This window comes from Talpa occidentalis, unplaced genomic scaffold, assembly GCF_014898055.3.
Source record: "Talpa occidentalis isolate TD23 unplaced genomic scaffold, MPIMG_talOcc4v2.1 talOcc4.12, whole genome shotgun sequence".
NCBI lineage: Eukaryota > Metazoa > Chordata > Mammalia > Eulipotyphla > Talpidae > Talpa > Talpa occidentalis.
Genome location: NW_023601212.1, coordinates 12,803,049 through 12,830,950, shown reverse-complemented (window position 1 = coordinate 12,830,950; position 27,902 = coordinate 12,803,049). Strand labels below are relative to the sequence as shown.

Sequence of the window (27,902 nt, the reverse complement as noted above, 5' to 3'; positions counted from 1 at the left end):
TTTTTAAAGATTTATTTATTTATTTATACAAGCACTGGGTACAGCCAGAAGCGCGGGAGGGTGAGAGAATTCACCAGAGCCAGAGCAGAGAGCAGAGCAGGCAGAAGGACCGAAGTTCACCGCTGAGGGGAGCAGCGGGGCAGGGTAGGTCCACGCGCCATGCGGGACCCCTCCTCCGGTGGCCGGGGAGTAGCCGGGGATCGAACCGGCGCCGCAGAGGCTGCGGGCAGCTTCGCAACCCAGCGCTCAACCGCCGCGCCACCGGGGAGGCCCAGAATGAAGATATTCTTAAAAAAATTATTTATGCATACAATAACTGGGGTGTAGGCCAGAGGTGCAGGGGTGAGAGGATTCGAGGGGAGCAGCGGGTGAGACAGGAGAGGTCTGCTGCACCATGTGGATCACCTCCCTGGCCGGGGATTGAACTTGTGCTGCAGTGGCTGATGATAGTTTCATAGTGCTGACGCTTAACCCTTTGCACCACCAGGGAGATCCCCCAAAATAAATCTTTAAGGAAAAAAGAAATGAAGATCATCCTTGGGAAATGCCTTCCTGTGCCTCAGGATTTCAGTGCATCAAACCCCAATCTCCTTCCCCCCCACACACATCCTCTTCCACCTCCCACCACCCCCTGCTTTCTTGATGGCCTTTCAGTGAGATGACACTTCTGGATTTGCCTTGAGAGAACCACCTACATACAAGACTCTTCCCTGCCTCCTGCCTTTTCTCCCAGCTATGTGTCTCTGTGGAGCAGATCAGCGCTTGAATGGGCGCTGATCTGGAAGCTCTGAGGCCTGTGTGGGGGAGGCAAGCTTAGAAAACAAGAGGCAAGGAGCTGGAAAGCACAGTGGCCTGTTTCAGACTTCCTGGGGGGCTGACCCTGTGCTGCTGTGACAAGAGCTGTTATCCCATCTGCCTGTGCTCCTCCTTGTTCTCGACGCGGCTTCTGACAAAAACTAGAAAGTCTGACCCTGCCTTCCCTTGACTGGCTGGATGAGTGAATTGCACGAGCCTGTCAGAACGCAGGACTTTTGTGCTTCATGCCCTGTGGCTTCCCGAGGGCTGCCGTCACCCTCAGCCTCACCTCTGCTGTTGTTTCTGACTCTCCCTGGCCAGTAGTGTCTGGTGGTGTGAGGGACACACAGGGGAGGCGCGTGGGAGCACTAGAGAGGAGAAGATGATGTGGAGACAGGACAGGGCCACTGCACTGAGTTTGTGGTGTGGCGCTAACTCCCAGGAGGCCATTTTAAGCTGGCAAAAACCACAACCCATTGGGACAGAGTCACTGATTGATAAGTAGTTTTAGCTGTCACTTGCCTTTTCTGGACAGAGATTCTTTTCAAACTCCCTACCCCTTCACCTCCACCCTCTGCTGATGCTTGTTTGTTGACATGGATTGTTTTGTCTCCAGTTCAGTTTTTTAAATCAATGGCTTCTGAATGTCAGCCTACAGTAGTTCTGCCAGGATTGCGTGGTAAAATGCCTCTCCCCTTTCTCAGGGATTCTGGGTCAGTAGATCTGGGTGGATGCTAGGAATCTGCATTTTATTTTGTATTTTTTTTTAAGATTTATTTATTTATGCATACAAGAACTGGGGTGTAGGCCAGGGGGCGGGGAGTGAGAGGATTCACCAGAGACAGAGTGGGAAATAGAACAGGCGGATTGACTGAAATACACTGCTGAGGGGAGCAGCGGGCGAGACCAGAGAGGTCTGCTGCATGATGTGGGTTGCTCCCAGGCTGACTAGGGATGGAACTCGTGCTGCAGAGGCTGCAGAGGGCTTCATAGTGCTGTGCTTAACCCCTTGCGCCACCGGAATATGCATTTTAAACAAACATTTTAGGCTGGTCAACCACGGGTGTAACTTGGAAACCACGCTGGGCGCCAAACTGTTGTAGAACAACCCCGATACAAAACGGGGTGCCTGACTGTGGGTCCTCACCCGCGCGCTTAAAAGGACTTATCAATGCTCTACGCGAAAGGTTAATAAAAGGTTTATTTACAAGGGAAGGGGAAATAAGAAAATGTACAGCTCAGGGAAAAAAGTGGAAAATAAAGTTTTATGTGAGTCCTACCCGATCCGCCGATCAGGAATCCCAAAAATGGCGCTCTGAGAGCTGGCCACAAGCCAGGAGCCCTGAAGCCAGGAAGCAAGCGATAGCCAGCCAGCCCAAGGCCCACGTGTTTGGTTTTTATATCCAACCTGGCTGCCCAACTCCACCCTCAGGTCCCAGCCACCCTCCCCTTTGGTGGTGATGGGATTTGTCTTTCCCAATGTCTTGATGGCTTTAGTCTGGAGTGGGGGTGGCGTCCACAAAGCCTGTATGGGATTAGCTCAGGACATCCTTTCCCCCTAACAATTCAGTGGACCACGCTCCCCAAAAGACTGTGTTAGGTTTTGTTCCAGTTTCCATTTGGCCCAATTTTTGAAATAGCCTCTTTCTGCTGCAGGCTGTTTTAATCACTTTCTTTATTGAAGGATTTATTAGCATCTGCATGTTTACCACCTGTCTCGTTCTCACATCACAGTAACTAGAGAGGGGACCAGAGGTGGCTGGCTCCATTTTATTGGGGTGAGGTGGTAGGAGGTGGGATTGAGGCCAAGGTCACTGTGAGTCAGAGATGGAGGTAGGGACTGAAGAGCAGAATTGATGACTCTCAAACCAGCAATTTTCTGAGGCCTAATTTCCCAACTTGTGATTTCTTGTGTAATCATAGTTATTCCTTAGGTGTCCGATTCATTGTGCTTGGGTACGCAAAGCGTGTCTGAGTTTTACACAGAATAGCTTAACATCAGTGTGCTAATTTTTGTTCGTTTATATCCATGCTGGATGATAATATGTGTGGAACTGACAATGTGTTTTTCTCTGTGCTTGTTGCCTTTATCATCTCTGAAGACTTTACATAAAGGATAAGAACAGGGCCTCCCCGGTGGCCTAGAGATTAAGTCTTAGCACTATCCCTGCTTCAGCCTGAGTTTGATCCCCGGCCAGGGAGCTAACCCATTTATAGCGCAACAGACTTCTCCTGTTTTGCCGCTGCTCCCTTTAGCAGTGTATTTCAGTAGAACTGCCTGTTCTGCTCCCCACTCCGTCGTCTCTGGTGAATCCTCTCAACCCCCACGCCTCTGGCCTACACCCCAGTTCTTATGTGCAAAAATAAATCTTAAAAAAAAAGCTCAGCTTCTTTTGCGTTCCATAAGCCTATGCTGCCAAGTGACCTAGGATACCTCTATTTTCTCACCTTTTTTGTTAGAACTAACATATGGAGTTCTGTGATGCCACTTGGGTTTCATTTAGTGCACAAAAACATTATTTTCATTGTCAACACACCTGTTCTTTATTCATCCCAGAACAATAAAAGCAACACTGAACCATACATGCAAATGTAGGCACTGAGTGTGTGGCAGTACTGGGTTATAAAGTGGTCATTCAAATCACCCAGACTATACTTATGCAAATCTACAAAATAGTCAAATTAAAACCATTGAGAACACATCCAGACCTCATCAGAGCAGTACTGTTCAGGTCCACTGGTTACCAAACTTTCACTTAATCAAACTCTGCTTACTTCCAGGAAAAGAAAATGTCTGTGTCTTAAATTGCAGTTATTAACTATTTTACATTTATTTAATTAGACACAAAGAATTAGCATTTCAGAACTTGTGATCACCGCATGCAGTTAGCACTCTTAAGTTGTTGACTGTCCAAAAAAAGCAAACAGAAAGACAGGACATTCCGGTTATTCTATGCTGCCTAATAACAAGGGCAAACGAAAACTTCCTATTACGTTTTGTGAGAAAGCATTCCTATGCCCTCACCTCCTCCCTCAGCTGCCAGTCCCTGAGTTCTGGGGAGGCCGGTTTAACCTTTCTCGTACAAGCTAAGTAGCCACTGCACCCAATTTGGAAGTATGAAAGCTTGTTCTAGATGGGCTTGATTGTTGTACTTCCAGCATGCTAAAGACCTAAAAAATGGGAGGAAGAAAATACAACAGAAGGCACCATTCCAGTACCAAACTGAAAAGAAACACAAAAACAAGAGAACAGCATGTTTTTAACAGCTTGCAGGGAGAAAGCGGAAAAAATACTGACTGGGGAGTTTGGACAGCCGGGTTCATTTTCTCTCCCGCCCGCAATATTTGTCTTACAGAGCAGGAGCCAGATAAAATTCTGACGCACGGGCCCAAGGAAGAGGTGGAGGGCTTCCGTGGAAGCTTGAGGGTAGAGCCTCGTGGGGGAAATTAGCGCCCGGGCCCTAGAGATTCAGGGTGGGGAAGAAGTCGGGAGAGGCGCTGCCTCTTTCCTCCTGGCCTTGGGCAGCCTTTGCTCCTGAGTCCTAAAAGGGCACAGCACACACCACTCAGGCAGGTTCCTGACCCCTGCGGACCCCAAGTCGGATGACTCCGGGTGCTTGTCTTTTTCGGTTGAGGGAAGGACGCGGGTGCTCCATGCGCTTTCCAAGCCCTCCATTCTTTTTTTTTAATTTTATATATTTTTTACATCCTTTTTCATTTTTGCACAATGTATGCATTTGCATCTTGGCTATAGTTCCCATACAATTCCCAACCCCCTTATTTTGACCCTAATCCCTCCTAATTATAAGCTCCCCATGCTAACGGAGCTCAGACCTACATTTCCCATCACCTGGGACTGGCGGGAGGCAGCTGGGCTGAAACTGCAGGACCCCACCTGCGCGGGGCGGGGCCGGAGCGCAGGGAGGGGCGGGGCCAGGTCGCGGGGCGGGTCGCGGGGCGGGGCCGGAGCGCGGGGCGGGGCGGGGCCAGGTCGCGGGGCGGGGCGCGGGTTGCGGGGCGGGACCGGGGGCGGGGCCGGGCGCGGGGCGGGGCCTGGGGCGCGGGGCGTGACCGGGGCCGGGTCGCGGGGCGGGGCCGGGCGCGGGGCGGGGCCGGGCGCGGGGCGGGGCCGGGGCGCGGGGCGGGCGGCGGCGACCAGCCGGAGGAGAAAGAACATGGCGGGCGCAGCGGGGCCCGGGACCGGCCCGGGGGCGGCGGGCGGAGATGGAGACGATTCGCTGTACCCGATCGCGGTTTTAATCGACGAGCTCCGCAATGAGGACGTGCAGGTGCTGGGGTCGGGCTGGGAGGCGGGCGCGGCGGGGCGCGCGGGCGGGCCGGGGCGGCCGGCGTCGCGGCGGCGGGCCGGGCTGGAGGGAGCCGGGCTCCCCTCAGACGCCGGCGGGGAGGAAGGGGCGGCCCGGGCGGCTGTGCTGGCTCGGCCCGACCCCCCGGGGCCTCCCCGGCGCCCCTCCGTCAGCCCCCGGGGCCCGGCGCGGCTCCCCGCCGGGTCCGGGGCGGTTGTGGGGGGCCCGGCCTCCTCGGGCGCCGGCGGGGCGGGAGCGCGGCAGCCCCGGGAGGAGCGGCGGGCGCGCGGCGGGCGCGAGGGCCGGGCCAGGTTGCTGCTCGGGGGGCCCCGGGGCGTGCAGGCGAGCGAACGCCTCCCGGGCTTGGAAACTGGCCGGGCTTGGGTGGGAAAAGGGTGCAGGGGAGTCGTTGTTGCCAGCTCTCGTGGAGCCCCCCTCGAAAAGGCAGGGGTTGTCATCCAACCGTTTCACCTGCTCCATCCCTGGCGCCTTTTCAAGTTGCCTCGCTTCCTGGGGAGTGTGTTCCCTTTCATTCATTTCTTGAATGGGCCTTTTTTACGGGGCCCCTCCTGAGAAACCTGCCAGAGAAACCTGCTCATGGGTTCCTGACAGGAAAAAGTCTGAACGGAAGGTTACCCCTATGCCATTATCACCTGTTTTCAGCTGTTGTCTTTGGATCTAGAGCACAACTGTTTGTTGACCTCGGTTTTCTTGCCATTTTCTTCTGTAAAGCTCCGTCTCAACAGTATTAAGAAGTTATCAACAATTGCTTTGGCGCTGGGAGTAGAAAGGACTCGAACTGAATTGCTGCCATTCCTCACAGGTATGTGAAGCTTTGTTGAAAGAAAGGCATGGACGTTTCAGTTTTCCAGTGTCTTTCAAAACTGTTAGAATTAAGTACTAAAACTCAACCTCGTGCTTTCTGTGCAAAAGAAAAAGGGCAGAGTATATTGTAACGAGGCCAGGCATACTCAGACATACCTATGTAGCTAATAGGTAAAATAATTTATATGAAATGATGAATTTCTAATTCATTCTGCAAAGCAGATCCAGGTAGACTGTTGATGGAGAAGGAAGAACATGCTGTTGGGATTGTGACAGGACCACTGCACAGATGCACCATTGCATGCGGATGGAGTTTTTTATTCTATTTCTGTGAGTGTCCAGCTCTAGGCCAGCTATCCTTGTGGATAAATACCCTGTTGTTGTCATTTCAGATACAATTTATGATGAAGATGAGGTACTGTTAGCCCTTGCTGAGCAGCTGGGAAATTTTACAGGCCTGGTGGGAGGACCTGACTTTGCTCACTGTTTGCTGGTGAGTATTTGTGCTGCCTATCCTGCTGGAACTTTTGCAGTATAAATGATACATTGTGTGGTTATAAGCACACTGGAGCATTTTTTATGCAGAGCTTTTTTTTTTTTTTTGGATTGCTAGTCACAATGTTAGCTATTGAGAGAACAAATAATATAGGCACTTTGGACTCAACTAGGCTTTCTTATTTTGTCTGACTGTGAATGCAAGAATTTCTTCCTCTTCTTTGCCTCTGTAGACTTATTTGGTACTTTAGAGGTTAGGAAGAAAAGAATTTGGTTGTTTTTACTTATGATATTTTGCCCCCGAAATTGAAGATCAACCCTTGTCTAGCAATGTCTTAACTTTGGAAACATTACTTTTTTTGTCATTAATTGTAAATGTGACTTTTAAAAAATTACTGTTATTGAAATATCATTTAACATCCTTGCTAGTATTTTTTGACAAGTTTAGGATTCCCCTCCCCACAGGTGTGATCACTGTAGCTCTCCCACCACCAAAGCATCCATAGTCCTCCATCTAAGTCCTGTTGTCAGGACTTACCCCTGCCCTCTCTTCCAAGGGTTGGTTTTAAGGTTTGTCTTTGATCCTTTGTTTGATTTTTTAAAAAATATTCCACCTATAAAAAACACCATCCAGTATTTGTTGTAGGCATAATTTTTGCTTGCAACTTTGTGAATTTGGTAAGTTCTGTTCAATTTAGTTGACATTTATTAGAGCTTACTGTGTTCTAGGCATTAAAATTAAATGCTAAAGAAGACCATTGTGACTGGAGTGAGGTCTCTATATGTCAACAAATAATTATCATACAGTGTTAGATGGAACAGTAGAAGCACATGTAAGGTATTCAAGTAACAGGAGAAAGGAATTAATCCTAGGTGATTAGGTAGACTTCTTGGGAGATGATGTCTGAACTAGGATTTGAGGAACGTCTCGGATACAGCAGTTGGACAGAATAGGGATGTATGCCTCAGGGCTTTGGATACTGTCTATATGATGCTCACTCTCGCCATTTCAGTCTCTACCTCTGATCTTTCCATGGAACTCTAGTTACAGAGAAAAATAGATATAAATATCCATTTATCTCTATATAATCTATCTGCCTGTGATTTTTCTGCTTAGATGTCAGACAGGTATTTCGAGTTTAACATGCCTAAGACAGAACTCAGTTTTCATCCCTAAATGTCTTTTGTATAGTTGTCCTGTCTCAGTAAATGGCAATCAGCATCTATCCAGTTGCACAAGTCAAAAGCGAGAAAATATTCTTGAATTCTCTTTCCCTCATTTCACACATCTAAAGCATTAGTAGCTTTTGTGGATTCTCTGCATTTTTTTTTTAAAGATTTATTTATTTATACAAGAACTGGAGTTCAGGCCAGATGCGCGGGGTGGGTGAGAGTATTCACCGGAGACAGCGGGGAACATAACAGGCAGACTGACAAAATACACTGTTGAGGGGAGCAGAGGGCGAGACAGGAGAGTTCTGCTTCGCCACATGGAATTCTCGCCTGCCGGCCGGGATCAAACCGGCACTGCAGAGGCTGTGGACAGCTTCACAGCGCCGCACTCAACAGCCTGCGCCACCAGGGAGGCCCTCTGCATATTTTAAATCAGTCTGCTCTCCTCTATCCACACTACCACTTACCTAGTTATTCCTCTGGTCTTTCCAAGCCACGGGATCTTTCCTTTTAATTACTACAGTAACTTCATAACTAGTTGCCTTCCATTCTTGCCTCCCACTCCACCCCTGCAGCTCACTGTTTATACAACAGATGGATCACACCCTGCCATGGCTCTTACATAATCCACACTCTTACCTTAGCTTGTCCCTTAGCTTACAAGACCCTTCTTGCCCTACTTTTGAGAGCTTATCTCATACCAGTACTCTGCAGGAACTTCATTCTGCTCACATTGGTTTGTTTTCAGTTCGCTGATTAAGCCAAGCTTATTATTGCCTTGAGACTTTTGCCCTAGGTATTCCCTCTAATAAAATGTTCTTTTGAGGTTTCTGTGGCTCACTCCTTGTCATTCCGATTTCAACTTCAATGCATCTTTTCAGAGAGGCCTTCCCATGCCACCCAACCTGAAATAGTCTCCCTGTCGCCTTTTATCACATCATACTATTCTATTTCTTTAAGAGTACTCATCACTATCTAATTGTTGTCTTAGTTAGTTGCCTTCCTGCATTAGAATGTATGCTCCACTGGAGCAAGGAACCTGTTTCCCTTGTTTCTTATGTATTGGCAGCACTAGACAACAATTATTGCAGAGTGAGTTTCAGAGGCTTAGACCATGAAGCAGGTTTGGTTGCTGGAGTAAAAGGTATCGGGGCTGGAGCAGGCAGTAGTGGTGTCGGGGCAGTAGAAAAGGACTTGGAGAAGGCAGAGTTCAGAATAAGAGACAATCTTTATGCAGTTTTCAGGAGTTTGGCCTTGTCCTGTAGTAGTGACAAATGACCCATTGATAATGCTTGAGAGAAGGTTGGAGAAGGCAGGTTACACACCGTGAGCGGGGGTTATAAGGAATAAAGCCGTCGCTTTTCAGATGGCTTCTGACATACTTTTTAGGAAAACCGTACTTTCTATGTCTCTATCAGACATAGATACTTTTTGAAATGTATTATGGGTAGATACACTTCTTTCCTTTGGTCCATTATACTTTTGTTTCACTCTCTTAATTCTACATGTGGGTTTGTTGTTAATATTGGTGGCTTGTAGAAGATCTGTATTTATACCTGGACCAAATGTAGACCCAGAAAGGAAGCAATTAAAAGAACCAGCCCTCTTCTTTTCACTGGGTCATGTCGTATTCACTTACTGGCTAATCCTTACCATCAGCGCCTTTTGTATCTTCTATCGCTAAAGCTGCAATCTCTGTACTCTTCTTAAACTGGTCTGTCTCAAACTCCTGCTCTGTGTATGAATTAGGGAAAGATTCTGGATTTATTCTGAAAAAGTGATCGGGTACTCAACCTTTAAAGGCTAGATAATGTGGTTGAGGGGGAAGAGCCCCTGGACCAGAGCTTGCATGTCCAGGAATGGTAGAGTGATACTCCAAAGACTGGGCTTAGGCAGCCCAACAAAACGTCTCCGTGCCCAACCTTGGTCATGTTTTTGTACTTACTCTTTTTTTTTTTTTTAAAGATTTATTTATTTTTTTATTTATACAAGCACTGGGTACAGTCAGAGGCATGGGAGGGTGAGAGAATTCACCAGAGCCAGAGCGGAGAGTAGAACAGAGTGACGAAGCACACTGCTGGGGGGAGCAGCGGGTGGCAGGAGAGGTCTGCACGCCATGTGGGACCCTCCTCTGATGGCTGGGGAGCAGCCGGGGATTGAACTGGCGTTGCAGAGGCTGCGGGCAGCTTCGCAATCCAGTGCTCAACCGCTGCGCCACCAGCGAGGCCCCTTTGTACATACTCTTAAGGAAATGTACATGATCCTGTCTGAGTTGGGCTACATGTCTCCTAAACTTAGTGAGTCAGCTCACAATAATATTAATCCTATGTCAAGTCTCTTCCACTGTGTCATTTGTAGACACCATCTGGGACACGAGATCTTGGCTGTCCTTCAGAAGTCGTGTCTTCAGGTTGGACACACCATATGTTATCACTGTGTGAACTGAACATAGCCATTTGGTGTGATGTAGCTAACATTCTGGTTACATGTACCCCCTCCCTTCAGTCACTTTAAAAGGTGATTATCTCTAAATAACCTGATGCAGTGAGTTTTTTTCTCTGCTTTCTCTTTTTTCGTCTATTCAGCCTCCTCTGGAAAGTCTTGCGACCGTGGAAGAGACTGTGGTTCGAGACAAGGCTGTGGAGTCCCTGAGGCAGATCTCCCAGGAGCATACTCCTGTTGCTCTGGAAGCTCATTTTGTACCTCTGGTGAAACGCCTGGCGAGTGGTGATTGGTTCACGTCTCGCACATCTGCATGCGGTTTGTTCAGCGTTTGCTACCCCAGGGCTTCAAATGCTGTCAAAGCAGAAATTAGACAGTAAGCTATGGCTTTTTTTTTTTTTTTTCTTCAATTATTTGGGGTATTGGGAACTTATAACTAACATTTTACTCGTTACCCTGTTACCAGTGACCGGCTGACAGCAGGATGGCAGGATTGATGACATCTCTTTTTATCGTGCATTTGTATATGCCAGTGGTTTTGTCTTTGTTACTTATAAGAGCAAATGCCTAAACATTGATGTCTGTATGAGAAAACCTCTAAATGGCCATCTGTGTGTGTTGTTGGGGAATGTTTTAATCAGTGGTATTTGATAGGAAATACCTTCATTTTGCTGCAGGCACTTCCGTTCCTTGTGCTCAGATGATACGCCAATGGTACGACGTGCTGCTGCTTCCAAATTGGGTGAATTTGCAAAAGTTCTGGAATTAGACAGTGTGAAAAGCGAAATTGTTCCATTATTCACTAATCTAGCTTCAGATGAACAGGTAAGTTAACTTAGTATTTATTTAAGGTACACAGATCAGCTCCTCTTTAAGTTTTTTTTTTTTTATTTTTAAAGATTTATTTATGCATACAAGAACTAGGGTACAGACCAGAGGTGTGGGGGGTGAGAGGATTCACCAGAGATACAGAAGGGGACAGAAAAGGCAGATTGACTGAAATACACTGCTGAGGGGAGCAGCGGGCCAGACAGGAGAGGTCTGCAGCATCGTGGGCTGCTTCCTGCCTGCCAGGGGCTCAAATAGAGGCTGTGGACAGCTTCACAGTGCTGTGCTTAACCCTTTATACCACTGGGGAGGCTGGTAGGCTCCTCTTTAACAGTTTAAAAGAATTTCTTTGGAGGTTTTGGTTCTTGTGTTAGGATCCTTTATGCAGAATTAATACTTAATTCTGGCCTGTGTAAAGTTTAAAATGACCCATCTTGGTGTTCTTGTATTTTTTTCTTTACCAGACCTTGATTTTCATGTTAGCAACTGTTAAAAGAAGGGGGAGTCAAAGAGGAAAATGAGAACCATAATTAAGAAGGGAGGACAAGTGCTGCTTTAAAGGGTGACATACCTTTGAGCACTGCAGGCTGGATTGTAATGTGGGAGAGTAATGTTTCTTGTAATTTTTATGACTTCAGATAAAAAAGCATAGCATATTTTAGGAAAGCTGTTGTGTGTGTGTATAGGATGACTTTGGATAATAGCAATTTTAAATCTAGGATCTAAGTCTCTTTTTTGTAGAAATAACAATAAAAACAATAACAAGCACCTAAATAAAGTATTTAATATTTGTCAGCCTGTTTGATGTGTTAAAATGTATACCAAAGTAATTTGGTCCTCACAGCAGCCCTGTGAAGTAGGTTCCCTGTTTTACGTATTAGAAAGGGGAGGCACAGAAAATCGAAGTTACTTAAGGTTCATCCTTTGCAAAGGTGGGTTTGGGATTCAAATGTAAGCAGTTTGGCCCCAGGATCATTATCACAGTGAAGCTGTACTGTCTCTCGGTATGGTGCTTCAGAAGATCAGCCCCTTATTCTAGAATAAGACTCATTTTGGGTTTTTAATTTGCTTCATACCTGCCCTAGAATCACTTCATTTGTAGAGGACCAAGAACACCAGATACATTGTCTCATTTTCAGATTCTAAATGTAGAGATGGTTAATTTTACTTACAAAATAAATTTTCAAATCTATTAAAATAACATAGAATGAAGTATGAAGTAAACAAGTGCTTCAGGAATTACCATAAGGTACTGTCATCCTGTAACTATCATTTATGAAAGGAGATGGAACTCCTCCACGCCCTCCCTCCTAAACACCCCCATAGGACTAACACTTTATCTTGAATTTTATGTTAACTACCTCCTTCTCTTTGCACTTTTCTTATTCAGACATTATAATTTAAAAGAGCACTATCCGTTGAAAATATATTGTAAGCTACCTATTTAAGTTTTCTAGTAGCTGTATTTTAAAAAGTAAAAAACAGCTGAAATTGATTTTAATAATATATTTTATTTAACCCAGTATATCCAGAGTGATGTCGTGAACTTTTGGCACTGGCACCTTTCAGGTATTGAGAAACCACTTGGATCTAGAGGTAGTGGTTACATTGGACAATGCAGGTTTAGAATCCTCATTTGGAATGTTGAGTATCTTGCCAACATGGTATGATGTTAGCATTTTCCTGAAAATTGATAATTGAATCTATATGGAGCTTTGCAAACTTTCTGTGAAGAGCCAGTAGTAAATATTTTAGACTTTATAGGCCAGACAGCTTCTGTTGTGCTACTGTGCTCTGCTTGCATAGCACAAAAGTGCCATATACCAACTAATAGACTTGGTGGTGTACTAACAAAACTTGATTTACATAAACTAGCTGCCTCCTGAATTCGGCCAGTGTTTGCCTATCATTAACAGAAGGGCTTAATGAGATTTAGATTTGGTATTTTTGGGGTGATAAGATCACTTCATAGATGAAGGTGTACGGTAGTAGCAACTGTTGCTCAAAAAAATATTAAATGCTTAATTGTAAAATATGTGAATGTATATTTCCTCCAGTCACTAACAGCATTGCTACTTTGGCTTATCCATCCATTGAAAAAAGATTTATTGAATACCTGTGGCATATTGGGGCACTGTTCTAGCGCTAGAACAGGGTTAAACAAGTCATGCAGGGACCCTCCTGTTACGGAGCTTAGATTTTAATGAAGGGGAACAGATAATAAACACATTCATAAACAAAATATCCTAGAGAAATGTGATGAGGAAAATAAAGGGGGATGACATAATAGTGATTAGAAGACATTTTTCTGGTCTGACTACCTGGAGAAGGACTGTGAGGGGGTGACATAATCTGAGACATTAAAGAAAAATGCCAACCTCCCCCTTTCCTAGAGTTTTAGAGCTCTAGAAAAAGAGAATTCTAGGAAGAAATGACATCTATGTATAGGTCCTGAGGTTAGAACATGATTTTAAGAAGAGAGTGACTTGATGAAATTTACATTTTAGAAAGAGTGCTTTGGCTTCTGTATAGAAACAAAATTAAAAGGGGGTTAGGATAGACACAGGAAAACCAATTAGGAGACTTTAAAAACCCAGGCAAGAGATGATGGTGTATTAGGGTGTATAGTGAAGATGGAGAGAATCAGGAGGTAGGTTTGGAGGTAGTAAGTAGAGTAATTGGATGAAGGGAAGAGAAATCAAGAAGTTCTTGGTTTTTTTTGGTGGAACAGCTGGGTGGATGATAGTGTCTTTGCTGAGATGGAAAAGATGATTCTGGGAGGAAGAACCAGGTATCGGGGAGAGAATCAGGAACTCTAGAAAAGAAGTAATTGATTAATTTAACAAATATTTATTGCCATATGTTTTCATAGATGGTAATAGTCCCATGATTTAACATTATTTTCTGAATCCAAAAATAATCTGTATACCCTCTTCCAAGAACCTACTTCTGCTTTTTTTTTTTCTTAGCCTGTTTATTTGGTTATAGTATTCTCTTTGGCATGTAGTAAGTCATTGTTGATCTACAGTTTTTTAAATTTGTAGCATTTTTGAAAATTAGAGTCTCTGTTATCTTCCTTGTGTATGCCTGTGCATATGTATATATACACATATACATATGTATGTTTTTATGCAAAGCACGTAATTATATGTGTGTGTACATATATACTTATATACTATTGCTTTTGTCCTGTTTCTCTTGGGTACTCATATGTTTATGTAATTCTGTTTTTACTTACATATTGATGATTCCCAAATCTGCGTCTCAATCCCAAATTTCTGACTGATTTATCTAATTCTACATTTCCACTTGGTCAAAGGACATATAGTTGTCAGATTGACACTTGGCAGTTTATGTTTGGAAAGCTGGGTTAATTTATTCTACACCTTTCTAAGTTTTTCTGCTGTTTTTTTCTAGGCTTGACTCCCTGTCTTTGATTATCAACATTTAGATTCAATGCTTTTCTTAGTTGCCAGCTTTGAAATTTTGTCTGTTTCTTTCCAAGGTATCATCTCATGCTTAAACTCCTATTACTGTCACCCCAAATTGGATATTTTAAAAACTGAGAGCTTCCTGAGTGATTCCCTTGCCCTTTATTCTCTTTTTTTTTTTTTTTTTTTTTTTAAGATTTATTTATTTATACAAGCACTGGGTACAGCCAGAGGCATGGGAGGGTGAGAGAATTCACCAGAGCCAGAGCGGGGAACAGAACAGGCAGACCAACAAAGTACACTGCTGAGGGGAGCAGCGGGCAGCAGGAGAGGTCTGTGCGCCACGTGGGACCCTTGCCGGGCGGCCTGGGATCAAACCAGTGCTGCAGAGGCTGCGGGCAGCTTCGCAACCCAGGGCTCAACTGCTGCGCCACTGGGGGAGGCCCGCCCTTTATTATCTTTGCACTAATATGTTAAAAAACTTGTTATAAGTATAGTTTTCAGTTTAGTCTTTCAGCTTAATATTATGAGGCTTTGAAGACAACTTTAAAAAGTTCTTTTTTCATTTAATCTTAGCATTTTATTAATAAAGACTTTGTACTCTACCAAGGTAATAACTTTGCTGTTCTCTGACTTCCATCTTTATGGCTTTGAAATGGCATTCCAGGCAAAGAAACAGCTATTTCAAGACGGAGAGACACAAAACTGAACATAGTGTGGTTTTTTTTAAATATAAAAGGACATTGTAACCTTGTTCTTAGAAACTATTAAGACTGTACATTTACATGATTTGGAAATGAGGCTCTAGGAAACAATAGCCAAAGAAGAATCACCCATTTTATTCCTTCTCTGTGGTTTGGCCACTTAGAAATGTGATGTATTCAGCTTTGATGGTTGCTTGTCACCTCACGTTATTTTTAATCTGTGTATTCACCATAGGCTGCTTTCCTTGCCATAAAAATTGGGGACCCTTCTTTCACATTCTGAGGCCTGTTCTGAGCACCTATAGTCTGTGCCAAGTTGTCTTTGACAGCACCCATTTGCTGTGCTTTGCTTTCCCCTGATCTCCCATCTTATTTGTTATTAGAGAAGATATCGTGACTGGGTTTTTTCCTTCTGTTTGTCTTATCACCAGGTCTTCAGCCACTAATCCAAGTCACTGAGCATGATTCAGAGATCGGAGAACCAGGCTGCTAGATATTTCGCTTTCCTGCTCCACGTGGGTTAGCTCCCTGGCGGGGGATCGAACTCCCGCTGCAGTGGCTGCTGATAGCTTCATAGTGCTGAAACTTAACCCCTTGCGCCACCAGGGAGACCCCTGTGTTTACTTCTCATACAGTCTAACCTTTGGTCCTCTAAGTCTCTCTAGGCCAGGCATCTTGAACTAGGGGATCTGTTTTTGTTTTTGTCATCTATAGCACCAACCCCATGCCTGTGGCTCTCAGTAGATACTGTTTGACAAACAGAAATTTTGTCACTTTAGGATTCGGTGCGCCTTCTAGCTGTGGAAGCTTGTGTCAGTATTGCCCAGTTACTGTCTCAGGATGACCTCGAAGCCTTGGTGATGCCTACACTTCGACAAGCTGCCGAAGATAAATCCTGGCGAGTTCGTTATATGGTAGCTGATAAATTTTCAGAGGTAAAATTTTTGCACTGATACTTTTTTTTTAAGATTTATTATTTTTTTTTATACAAGAACTGGGGTACAGGCTAGAGGCGTGGGAGGGTAAGAGGATTCACAGGAGACAGAGCTGGGAGCAGAACAGGCAGACAGACCAAAGTACACTGCTGAGGGGAGCAGCAGGCAACACAGGAGAGGTCTGCCCTGCCATTTGGGTTTCTCCCTGGCTGGCCGGGAATCGAACCGGCGCTGCAGAGGCTGCGGAGAGCTCCACAGCACTGCGCTCAACCCGCTGTGCCACCGGGAAGGCCCTGCACTGATACTTTTTAAGTGCTAAAGTAAAATACAAAAAAAAGTTTGCTATTAGACGAAAGGTTCCTGAATTCTGGAATGCTTGTGGTAAAAATAAAGGCTTGGCACACAGAGGACCAAGGTTGTGAAAAATGCAGGGCTACCTGTGGTGTTGCCATTTCTTCCACCCTCGTCTCTCTCTTTCTGTGCCATATTGGGACTCAGCTTCTGGAGTTTCACCACCCCTGTGGTCCTAGGAGCCACTACAAGGAGGGAAGAATTTGCCATTTCAGAAAACAAGTGGTGGTTACTAATTTTGGTGATTTTTATACCTGGGTTCTGGATTTACTACACCTTCCTTTGTAGTAAGACACCGGCTGCTTAAGAAATAAGGGCCTTTTAGTTCATCTTTGAAGCAGATATGAAGAGAAGTGCACTCTTTTTGCAAAGTCAAACTCTTGAACTCAACATATTATGTTTGTAAATTTACGGTATAAATCCTTAATGCCTCTTCTTTGAAATTAAAAAAAAAAAGACATACTTGAAGATTACACTGTTTTGTTTTGTTCATGCTAATTATTTTGTTAGTATACTAAAACTTGGTTTTTTTTTTTAAGATTATTTATGCATACAAGAGCTGGGGTACAGGCCAGGGATGGGTGGGGGCGGGGTGAGAGGATTCACCAGAGACATAGTGGGGAATAGAACAGGTAGAGTGACCGAAATACACTGCTGAGGGGAGCAGCGGGCGAGACAGGAGAGGTCTGCTGTGCCATGTGGGTTGCTCCCTGGCCGGCCGGGGATCGAACTCGTGCTGCAGAGGCTGTGGATTGCTTTGTAGTGTGGTGCTTAACCCCTTGCGCTACCAGGGAGGCCCCTGTATACTAAAACTTGCACAAATTCTTTTACAGCTCCAGAAAGCTGTGGGTCCTAAAATCACCCTAAATGACCTCATCCCCGCCTTTCAGAACCTACTTAAAGACTGTGAAGCTGAAGTACGAGCAGCTGCTGCCCACAAAGTCAAAGGTAAAGGACATCAGTTTATGTTGCAGCTTATAACTGCATTTTGGTGCATTTTTTATGCCAAGTTTGCATGTTATTTGTTCTGGAATATGTTAAAAAAAAACCAGATGATTTCAATGTGTAGAAATGTCACATTGTTGCAAAAATTGCCCCCTCTGTATTTAAAACCAAATTGCTATTTTATCTTGTTCCTGTTTTAAAACGTGCCTTTTTAGTTTGGATTGGTGTGATACACAAGGCGTTTAGATGGATCAAAATGTGTGTTAGGAATAAGAGCCATTCCCCTCACCTCTTGCCCTGCCTGGGGAGCTCATTTGCTTAAGCTTATGATTTAACTTGCTACTGTTGCTATACCTGGCTGATTCTAAAAGACTTTATGTGAGGGCTGTTTTTTCTCTGTATTTCTTTTAGAACTTTGTGAGAATTTGCCTATTGAAGGTAGAGAGACCATAATTATGAATCAAATTCTGCCCTATATAAAGGTAAATCTAACTTTATTTTTTGTTTCACCTTGCTCTATATTAAGATAACTCTGACCTCAATTTTGTTATCTTAAAGCTTTCTTAGTTTAAGAAAGTTGAGTGTTTTATCTTAAAACTGTCTTAGTTTATTTTTTAATTTTTTTTTAAAGATTGATTTATGTATGCATACAAGAGCTGGGGTATAGGCCAGAGATTCAGGGGGTGAGAGAATTCACCAGAGACAGACTGGAGAACAGAACAGGCAGATTGACTGAAGTACACTGCTGAGGGGAGCAGCAGGTGAGTCAGGAGAGGTCTGCTGCGCCATGTGGGTTGCTCCCTGGCTGGCTGGGAATTGAACTCATGCTGCAGTGGCTGCGGATTGCTTCATAGGTTGCGTCTTAACCCTTGCGCCACCTGGGAGGCCCCTATTTTTTATTTATTCATTAAAAAAATTATTTTTTAGAAGAACTGGGGTATAGGCCAGAAATGGGGGTGGGGTGGGCGAGAGGATTCCCCAGAGACAGTGGGGAGCAGAATAGGTGGATTTACTGCAATACACTTCTGAGGGGAGGAGTAGGCAAGAAAGGAGAAGTCTGCTGTGCCTGCCTGGTTGGGTCAGCTCCCTGGCTGGAGATCAAATTCAGGCTGCAGTGGTGATAGCACTGAGACTTAACCCTTAGACCTCCAAGGAGGCCCAAAACTGTCTTAGTTTAAAGGTGGATGAGTTCGTGACATTATACCACTTATTAGTGTTTTATAATAGTAAATTGTTCTTTGATGTATAGCTTTATATTATTTCATAGATGGTCTGAGGACTTGTGTCAACTAACCAGTATTGAAATAGTTCTGTCTTTTTAAATTCCTTGGGAGATGGTGTGGAAGTTTCTGTTGACTTACAAAAAAGGCTTATAATTTTGATTTTATTTTAGGAATTAGTATCTGACACAAATCAACATGTCAAATCGGCTCTAGCTTCTGTAATTATGGGATTGTCTACCATTTTGGGTAAAGAGAATACCATTGAACATCTTCTACCTCTTTTTTTAGCTCAGTTAAAGGATGAGGTAAGTCTGGCTCCAAATTCTATTGCCTTTGATAGTCACTGGTTTGTTTTGGCTTTGGTTTTGGGTTTCACTAAAATAAAATCCAGAACAGGGATGAAGAGGTTTAAAAAAAACTAACTTTTAAAAAAAAAATTTTTTTTAAAGATTTATTTTATTTATATAAGAACCGGGGTACAGGCCAGATGTGCGGGAGGGTGAGAGGATTCACCAGAGACAGTGGGGAGCAGAACAGGCAGACTGACTAAATATACTGCTGAGGGGAGCAGTGGGTATGACAGGAGAGGTCTGCTGCGCCATGTGGGACCCTTGCTGGCCGGCCGGGATCGAACCAGCACTGCAGAAGCTGCGGACAGCTTCACAGTGCGGCGCTCAGCAGCCTGCGCCAACAGGGGAGGCCCAAAAAAACTAACTTATTTTTAAGAATTATATTTATTTATTTATGCATACAAGAGCTGGTGTGTAGACCAGAGGTGTTGGGGGTGAGGGGATTCACTAGAAACAGAGTGGGAGCAGAACAGGAGGATCTACTGAAATATACTGCTGAGGGAAGCAGTGGGCGAGACAGGAGAGGTCTGCTGTGCCATGTTAGCTCCCTGGCCAGGAATCAAACTCCTGTCGCAGTGGCTGGTGATAGCTTGCTAGTGGTGAGAACTAAATCCTGCTCCACCAGGGAGGCCCAAAAGTAACTTATTTTAAACCAGCAATAATCTATGTTTGGGTAAGTGGTGACATATTCCCCAGAAAATGGGATCAAGTTCTTCAGAAGAACTCTTGTGATCATGTTTTTATCTCTTCCATTCTTCAAAATGTATGCCAAAGATAGCAGTACATAGACAATGTCTTTTTTTTTATTTTTTTAATTTTTATGTATATTTTACATCATTCTTCCTTTTTGTACAATGTATGCTTTGTCCTCTCAGGTGTAGTCCCTGTAAAATTCTCACCACCCCAATTCACCTGTGCACCATCACTATAGTCCCTTGTGCTCTACCCTCCCCTAGGATGTCTCTGATTTATAGTTGTCTGTTAATTTTGTTTTTTACTTTATTATAATTATTTTTTTTCTTGATCCTTTATTTTGTTCCCCTACATTCTTCCTGTAAGTGAAACCATCCAATATTTTTCTTTTTCTTTCTGGCTTATTTCACTGAGCATAATCCCTTCTACCTCCATCCATGTTGCTGTGAATGGAGTGAGTTTTATCTTTTTGTGATTGCCGAGTAAATAGTCCATTGTGTATATATACCACATCTTGACTCAGTCATCTATTTTTGGGCATTTGGGTTATTTCCATAGCTTACCTATTGTAAATAGTGCTGCAGTAAACATAGGGGTGGTTGACAGTGTCTTTTTGTCACCCTTTTTTCCTTTGTCATTCTCAAATGCTGAGACCTAAGTAGTTATTCAGCCTCTCTACCTGATGGCTGGCTGCTTATTTACACTGGTTTCTTCTCTTTAACGCTAATGTATCTTTGTTTCAAAATTTCTTTCATTTAAATTTAAAATAGCATCAAAATTATAATGCTAGCCAACATTTGTTAATACTTTGAGTCAGGCATGGTCATATATGTGTTAGAACATGTAATTATCACAGCAATCTTATGAGATAAGTCTTATTATTATCCCCATTTTACCAATGAGGAAGATGAGGCACAGAGATAAACTAATTCACCCAGAGTCTCAGCTATGGCACACCAAGGGTTTGAGTGCAAGTATTTTGATTCTAAAGCCTGTGCTTTATGATCCCATCATTGAAAATTCTGGTGAAATCGGTCACATTTATGTGCTTTGAATTATTGGTACTCAGTATTAAGGATTTATATCATGATTACATTTTTCTTCACCTTAGTCTATGTGTTATTTTTATGTGTATTTAGCGGTTTTTACTTCATCATGACAGTAGGACAATAATGGGTGGTGAACTTGATTTTTACGTGTGTTCTTTGGGGCTTCTGTGCTTGCAGTGTCCTGAAGTGCGTTTGAATATCATCTCCAATTTGGATTGTGTCAATGAAGTGATTGGAATCCGTCAGCTTTCTCAGTCTCTCCTTCCTGCTATTGTGGAGCTGGCTGAGGATGCCAAGTGGAGGGTCCGGCTGGCCATCATCGAGTATATGCCACTGCTGGCAGGCCAGCTGGTGAGTACCTGTGCTCCGTGATTGAAGGATAGTGTCAGACAGCGGAGAGGATTTGCCATGAGTAGGAGGCCCAAAGAACTCTTGTGATCATTTTCTTATGATAATGTTCAGACATATAAAAGTATGGTCTGTCCTGATTGCCTTTAGGATATTTTTTATTTTCAGTAGTGTGTGAACTTCTGGTAAAAAGGTTTTAAACACACTTTACCTCACCAGCACCACCTAAAAGCAAAGCCTTAGAAAATATCATTACTTTCTTGGTATTTGTAACATTGATTTTGTGATGTTTTTATCTCTGTGACTTAAGGAATATTTAACTGAAAGGAACAGGGAATATGATTTTCAGATAAGTCAGCATCTATTTTTGCTCAGAGCAGCTTCCTTGTTTGCCTATGTTCTGAGCAAAATATCCCTGGTTACCACTTTTCCTACATTCTTGTTAAAGGAATTGCAGTCACCATATAGAAGAGGAGTATTGAAATTGTTTATGCTAGCATTTTTTTTAAAGATTTATTTATTTATGCATACAAGAGCTGGGGTACAGACCAAAGTTGCAGGGGGTGGGGTGAGAGGATTCACCAGAGACAGAGTGGGGAACAGAACAGGCAGACTGACTGAAATACACTGCTGAAGGGAGCAGCGGATGAGGCAGGAGAGGTCTGCTGTGCCATGTGGGTTGCTCCCTGGCCAGGCGGAGTTCGAACTCGTGCTGCAGAGGCTGCGGGATTGCTTCATAGTGCGGTGCTTAACCCCTTGTGCCACCAGGGAGGCCCTGTTTATACTAGCATTTTGACCAAAGTCCCTATTATCACGTTATCTGTTACTATTGGAGTTTCCTCATTAATTTTACTCTTAAGTGGTATCATGTTAATTAAAATGTCATTTCTGGGTTTTATAGACCTCTTTTAAGAGGTGCCCTGGACAGGCTTAAATTTGGTATAACTTCACCCCATTGGTAGCATTTACAACAATGGGTTGTAACTGTGAGATTGTTAGAATCCAGTGGGCGAGATAGACAAGATGGCTTGTAGGTCAGAGTCTGTGTCCATTGTTTTATTTCTGTTGCCCACCATAGTGGCTGACATTCATCAGCCACTGATGTTTGTCAGTTGTTGAGTAGATGAGTATTGAATAGTGTTTGAGAAAGCACATAATAGCATGTCCGTTTACAGCTAACATTATTGCAGTGTTTCTCCTCTTCAGCCCGTACTTCATGCCTTTCAGATCACAGCATGGGGGATTTATTTTTTATTTTCTTGACCCCCTAACTTTATGTTGTTAATTTCCCATATTTCATTTGTGAAATGCATCTTGTACAAGTCTGTGGCATCAGAGGGTTTTATATAATTTGAAGTGCTCCATTCTTCAAAATGTATGCTGGAACTATCAGTACATAGCTACCAAGAGTGGTGATGTCTTTGTCACACTTGTTTCCTTTGTCTTTGCCAAATGCTGAGGGTCATCTTCTCTTCTTCACTGGTGATTGTCATGGATCTTGTCTCCAGAATTAACTAACTTGCTGATTACTGAAACAGCTCCAAAGGGGAGAGTGGATTTTAGTGTCATGACTTTTTTTTTTTAAATAAGACTTAATTTACTTATTTATGCATACAAGAACTGGGGTGTAGGCCAGAGGTGCAGGGGGCAAAAGAATTCATCAGAGACAGAGTGAGGAACAGAACAGGCAGATCCACTGAAATACACTGCTGAGGGGAGCAATGGGAGAGATAGGAGAGGTCTGCTGTGACATGAGTTAGCTTCCTGGCCAAGGAACTATGCCACAGTGGCTGGTGATAGCTGGATATCTCTGAGACTTTAACCTCTGCACCACCAGGGAGGTCCTTGAGTGTCATGTCTGTTAACCTCTGTTCCTTCTAGACTTGGAAGTCTGCAAAAGGTGGTAGCACTCTGGAGGAGTGTGGGAGCTGGAGGATGATGGCTTTGACTAACTCATACCTGACTGGCAAGGAACATGCATGAGTCATCAACATTTTGTTATATATCTTTGACTTCTTGTTAGTATTAAGTATTTTATCTTCATTTTTTTTTTTTTTTTAGCCTGTGAAGATTTTTATTTTAGGTAGTTAATTTATAAAATTCTTTCAAGACTTTATATATGGTTGGGCTTGTGAATCATGGTGAGTAAATATAGAGTTAAATGCAAAAATCAGGAAATAAAGTTCACTAAAACTCAAAACTTCCATTAAATCTTTGAGATTTAATCTAAGCATATGGCAAAACCTGTTCATAATTTATTATAAAGACCTTGTATCTTATTAAATCACTATTTTCAAAGCTCTGAAACTTTGTGTTACATTTCTTTGTTTAAAATATGTCAAGAATTGTTTAGGATCCAGGTCTCCCCTTGTGGCACAGTGGTTGGGTGCTGGGCTGCGAGGCTGCCCTCAGCCTCTGCAGCACCGGTTTGATCCCGGGCCACCAGCGAGGGTCCCACATGGCGCGCAGACCTCTCCTGCCGCCCGCTGCTCCCCTCAGCAGTGTACTTTGTTAGTCTGCCTGTTCTGTTCCCCGCTCTGGCTCTGGTGAATTCTCTCACCCTCCCGTGCTTCTGACTGTACCCAGTGCTTTTATAAATAAATAAATAAATCTTAAAAAAAAGAAGAATTGTTTAGGATCTAAAGAAGCAAAAGACTATAAATGTGTAGACCCCTAAAGGGAGGCACTGGGAAAGCGTGTATCACAGCATTCTCCCACATGGTGCCAATCCCATCAGCTCCAGGAGCTCAGCCCCAGCCTATGCTGACATGGCTCCCTGTTGACAGAAGGAGCAGAGCCGGAGAACCAGGGTGTCACTATAATGAGGCTGCTTCACCTATATCTTGTGCCTGCTTCCTTCTGCCTCTGCTTTCCCCCATCCCAGAAATGTCAGTTTCTCCATCTTTAAGGATTTATTATAGTAATAAAAAAAGGGGAAAAGTATTAAGGATTACTGATATTATTAAAAGGTCTATTCCTCGGTAATTCATTATTACAGATAATCTAGAGATTTCTTGGATGGCTTTCCACGCTGTGTTCTTCCTGCTCATCTGCAGTATTGTATCTGGCTCCTGGCCACCCTATTTTTCTCCCACTTAGCATGGCCTGGACTGTGTCACTTAGGTTTTTCTTTGTTTATGATTTTTATCCAATAAAATAGATTTATAGTTTGTAAATCAAATTCCTTGGTATTCCTTTTCTGGCTGTTTCATGAATACAAGGTTTTTGTTTTTTTTTTTTTTTTAAGCTCACAGATCACTTTCTTGTAATGTAAGTAAACCATTTTGATTTCTCCACTTGGAGAGGTATATTAATGGTTTCTTCTGTATCCATAGGGTGTGGAATTCTTTGATGAAAAGCTGAATTCTTTATGTATGGCCTGGCTTGTGGACCATGGTGAGTAGATCATTGAAAACAATTATCATAGAAAGACCATGTGTTTGCATATACCCTGTTTTGTTCATTTATTTACTTTTTTAGAAGGAGCCTAATTTTATCAATTATTTTGCCATACCATTGTGGAGATGAAGAAAGTCTTTTTTTTTTTTTTAAAGATTAATTTTATTTATTTATATAAGTACTGGGTACAGTCAGACGCGCGGGAGGGTGAGAGAATTCACCAGAGCCAGAGCGGCGAGCAGAACAGGCAGAAGGACTGAAGTACACTGCTGAGGGGAGCAGCGGGCGGCAGGAGAGGTCTGCATGCCATGTGGGGCGCTCAACCACTGCGCCACTGGGGAGGCCCAAGAAAGGCTTTTTAATTAAAAGTCCACTGAGCTTTGTGCAAACACAATTTTGACTTTCCTACTTTTTGACAGATATTTCTGTTTTAAATTTTTTATTTCATTTCTCCATTAAATAATCTCTTTGTATACACACACACTCCCCACTCCTTTCTTATGCCAAGGTCTTCTGCTTGACCAGCAGCTGTCTGGATGTCCTCAGTCATGGGATATTAGGCTGCTCAGGTATTGGAATCGAATGAAACACCTGAGGGAAGAAAATGGCTATTTGACTTTGAGCTTGTTAGCAGTTGCCTTTTTTTTTTTTAAGATTTATTTATTCGCGCATACAAGAACCGGGTTACAGGCCAGATGTGTGGGAGGGTGAGAAGATTCATCAGAGACAGAACAGGCAGACTGACTGAAATACACTGCTGAGGGGAGCAGCAGACGAGACAGGAGAGGTCTGCTGTGCCATATGGGTAGCTCCCTGGCTGGCTGGATTCGAACCTGTGCTGCAGAAACTGCTGACAGCTTCACAGCATAGCACTCAACTGCCTGCGCCACCAGGGAGTCCCAGCAGTTGACAAGGTCTCAGGTTTGGTATCTCATCTGCCAGGCAGTGGTGAGGAAGCACTGCCCTCCACTGCTGAGGTTCAGGGTCACCCCAGTCTAGACCCGGTTGCTTCAGTATAATCTGAGATGAGCATGCTGAGAGCTCATGACATAGTCTGTGAGCCTCTGGTCCATGTTTTGGTGCATACTCAGGCATTTCTGTTCCAGTTCCATAGCACCTTATGCATACTTCACATATTGGTGCATCTGTTCATCTATGGGTGCTTATGGCTGGATATTTTGGAGGAGTAGGGGGAATATTTGTGTCTCCTTGTTCAGGTGGGTGGTTTTGTTAAAAACATATTTAGATCATGTGGGAGATCTTCTAGTTAAGAGAGTATGAAGGGGAGAGGTGAGAATAATATGCACGTCTTTTATTTTTTTTTTTTTAAACAGAGGCATGTTTTTATTTATTTATTTATTTGTTTGTTTGTTTTGTTTACACATGCACTGGGTACAGTCAGAAGCGCGGGAGGGTGAGAGAATTCACCAGAGCTAGAGCGGGGAGCAGAGCAGGCAGAAGGACCAAAGCACACTGCTGAGGGGAGCAGCGGGCGGCAGGAGAGGTCTGCGCGCCATGTGGGACCCTCCTCCTGTGGCCGGGGAGCAGCCGGGGATCGAACCGGCGCCGCAGAGGCTGCGGGCCGCTTCGCAACCCAGCGCTCAACCGCTGCGCCACTGGGGAGGCCCAATATGCACGTCTTTTAAAGGATTATCCCTGTAGATAATTTCAATGCTTTTAAACTAGATTGTGATGACTCTTTTTTTCTTATCTCTAAAGTTACCTTTTTATGGATAGATTTTTTTTTTTCTTTTAAAATGAATCTTAAGGGCCTGCCTGGTGGTACAGGGGTTAAAGTTTAGCGCTGTCAAGCTATCACCAGCCACTGTGGCATGAGTTCAATCCCCAGCCCTCATGCCACAGCAGACCTCTCCTTTCTTGCCTGTTGCTCTCCTCAGTAGTGCATTTCAGTAGATCTGCCTATTCTGTTCCCCACTCTCTCTGGTGAATTCTCTCACCCCCCGTACCTCTGACCTACACCCTTAAGTTGGCAAATCATAAGAAAGAATTCCTTTTTTTAGAAAAGGGAAATATATTTTTTTTGCTGGGTATTTAGTGCTTAGCTGGAATGATCCTAACCGTTCCAGCAGATCTTTCTATACTTTCTTTGAAAACTGACATTCTAGATTAAGATAATTTATTTGAGGAACTTTTACTGCCCTATTGTTCCATGGAGAATTAAATTCCTAACACCCTTTTATAGGATTGCTCTATCCAGTAAATTAATTACTACTTCCTCTTTTCTCTGATTTCTTTCTTCCAAGCTGGGAGCATGAGAGCCCCTTGTGTCTCTGTCTCTTTCTCTGTCTCTCTCTTGGCAGCAGCGTACTAAAATGGGTACTGTAGTTATTATTTAAACCAATGAAATGTCAGCTCTGAAGTTGTCATGCACTAAATCACATGAGTTTTTGTATTTACTTTTCAGTAACTGCTATGTAGTGATCACTGGTCAGTTTAATTTTTGAAACTTTTCCCCTGACTATTAAACTACTAAAAGAATATTGTGAAAAATCCAGAGAAGTATAGGGGGAGCAAGTATCAATCACCTCTAATCTTGTGGCTGGGTAGGCAGCATTGATGAGAAGGAGGAATGTAGAAAGGGGATTTATTTTTTTGTTGGCAAAAGGATACATATTGGCAAAAGATACATATGCTTTCTGATACATATTCAAAGTGAGTGAGTTAATAGAGTATGTTAGCCATTCAGAGGGACCTTGCAAGTCAGCCAGACCTTGAGGGGTAAGGGTAAGAGGGAGAGTGAGAGACAAAACAAGGAGAGAAAGCAGGCAAAACTGTGGAATGGTTTGCATTCCTTTGACAACAAAATTGAGAGGAGCCAAGAACACAGTTGGCATCTGACCAAGTAGAACCGAGTGCAGTTAAGGTCTGGGTCAAGGCTGAGCTGTGTGCATTCGGTCTCTGGTTGCTCTGAGAGATCCCTTCCTTATGGTAATGGCCTTAGAAGAAGAAACATCTCAAGCAAATGAACAAACAGAATTAGAGAAGATACAGATGCTCTTGCTACCTCCACCATGGGGAGAGCTGCCTGGGAGAGGTTTCTGCCAGAGACAAGACTGTGGATGGATGTGAAGAGAGAAATGTGTATTATGAGCAAAACAGCTAACTTAGAGTTGTCCTTAGAGGGTGTTTATCCAAAAACTTCAGTCTGGTTTTATTGGTAATAAATAATAAGTTTTTTGACTATGAAACAGATCTGCCTGATAAGAGAAGTAGAGTAAGAAGTCATTACCACCACCCTAAATTTGTCATCTAAGCTGAAATTTTGAGTCTTACTGGACCTATGAAATAAGGTAGCACCAGGCATGTGGTTTATAGTGACTAATTGGTTTTTTTTTTTGTTTGTTTTGTTTTTAAAGGTTTCTTTTTATATATTTATGCATACAAGAACTGGTGTGTAGGCCAGAGGTATGAAGCAGGGGGTGGGGGTGAGAGGATTTACCAGAGAAGTGGGGAGCAAAACAGGCAGGTCTACTGAAATACACTGCTGAGGGGAGCAGCGGGAGAGACTGGAGAGGTCTCCTGCTCCATGTGGGTCAGGTTCCTGGCTGGGCATCAAACTCTTGTTACAGTGACTGGTGATAGCTTGAT

The 27,902-nt window shown here is 43.6% G+C and overlaps 1 protein-coding gene across 4 annotated transcripts in view; it reads left to right on the top strand.

The window, feature by feature from the left end:
- Positions 1 to 4,929: 4,929 nt before the first annotated feature.
- The window catches only part of PPP2R1B (protein phosphatase 2 scaffold subunit Abeta), a 40,027-nt gene continuing 17,054 nt past the window's right edge, over positions 4,930 to 27,902 (top strand). For 2 of the 4 annotated variants that reach the window (XM_037505242.2, XM_037505243.2), the window contains exons 1-11: positions 4,952 to 5,084; positions 5,835 to 5,925; positions 6,320 to 6,420; positions 10,181 to 10,413; positions 10,715 to 10,862; positions 15,780 to 15,935; positions 17,120 to 17,234; positions 17,643 to 17,713; positions 18,625 to 18,759; positions 20,724 to 20,897; positions 24,230 to 24,290. In XM_037505242.2, the coding sequence (XP_037361139.1) occupies positions 4,971 to 5,084; positions 5,835 to 5,925; positions 6,320 to 6,420; positions 10,181 to 10,413; positions 10,715 to 10,862; positions 15,780 to 15,935; positions 17,120 to 17,234; positions 17,643 to 17,713; positions 18,625 to 18,759; positions 20,724 to 20,897; positions 24,230 to 24,290 (1,399 nt within the window). In that variant the 5' untranslated portion in view covers positions 4,952 to 4,970. Of the gene's footprint in view, positions 5,085 to 5,834; positions 5,926 to 6,319; positions 6,421 to 10,180; positions 10,414 to 10,714; positions 10,863 to 15,779; positions 15,936 to 17,119; positions 17,235 to 17,642; positions 17,714 to 18,624; positions 18,760 to 20,723; positions 20,898 to 24,229; positions 24,291 to 27,902 lie in introns of all 4 variants that reach the window. The other 2 variants (XM_037505244.2, XM_037505241.2) reach the window with 2 other exon arrangements.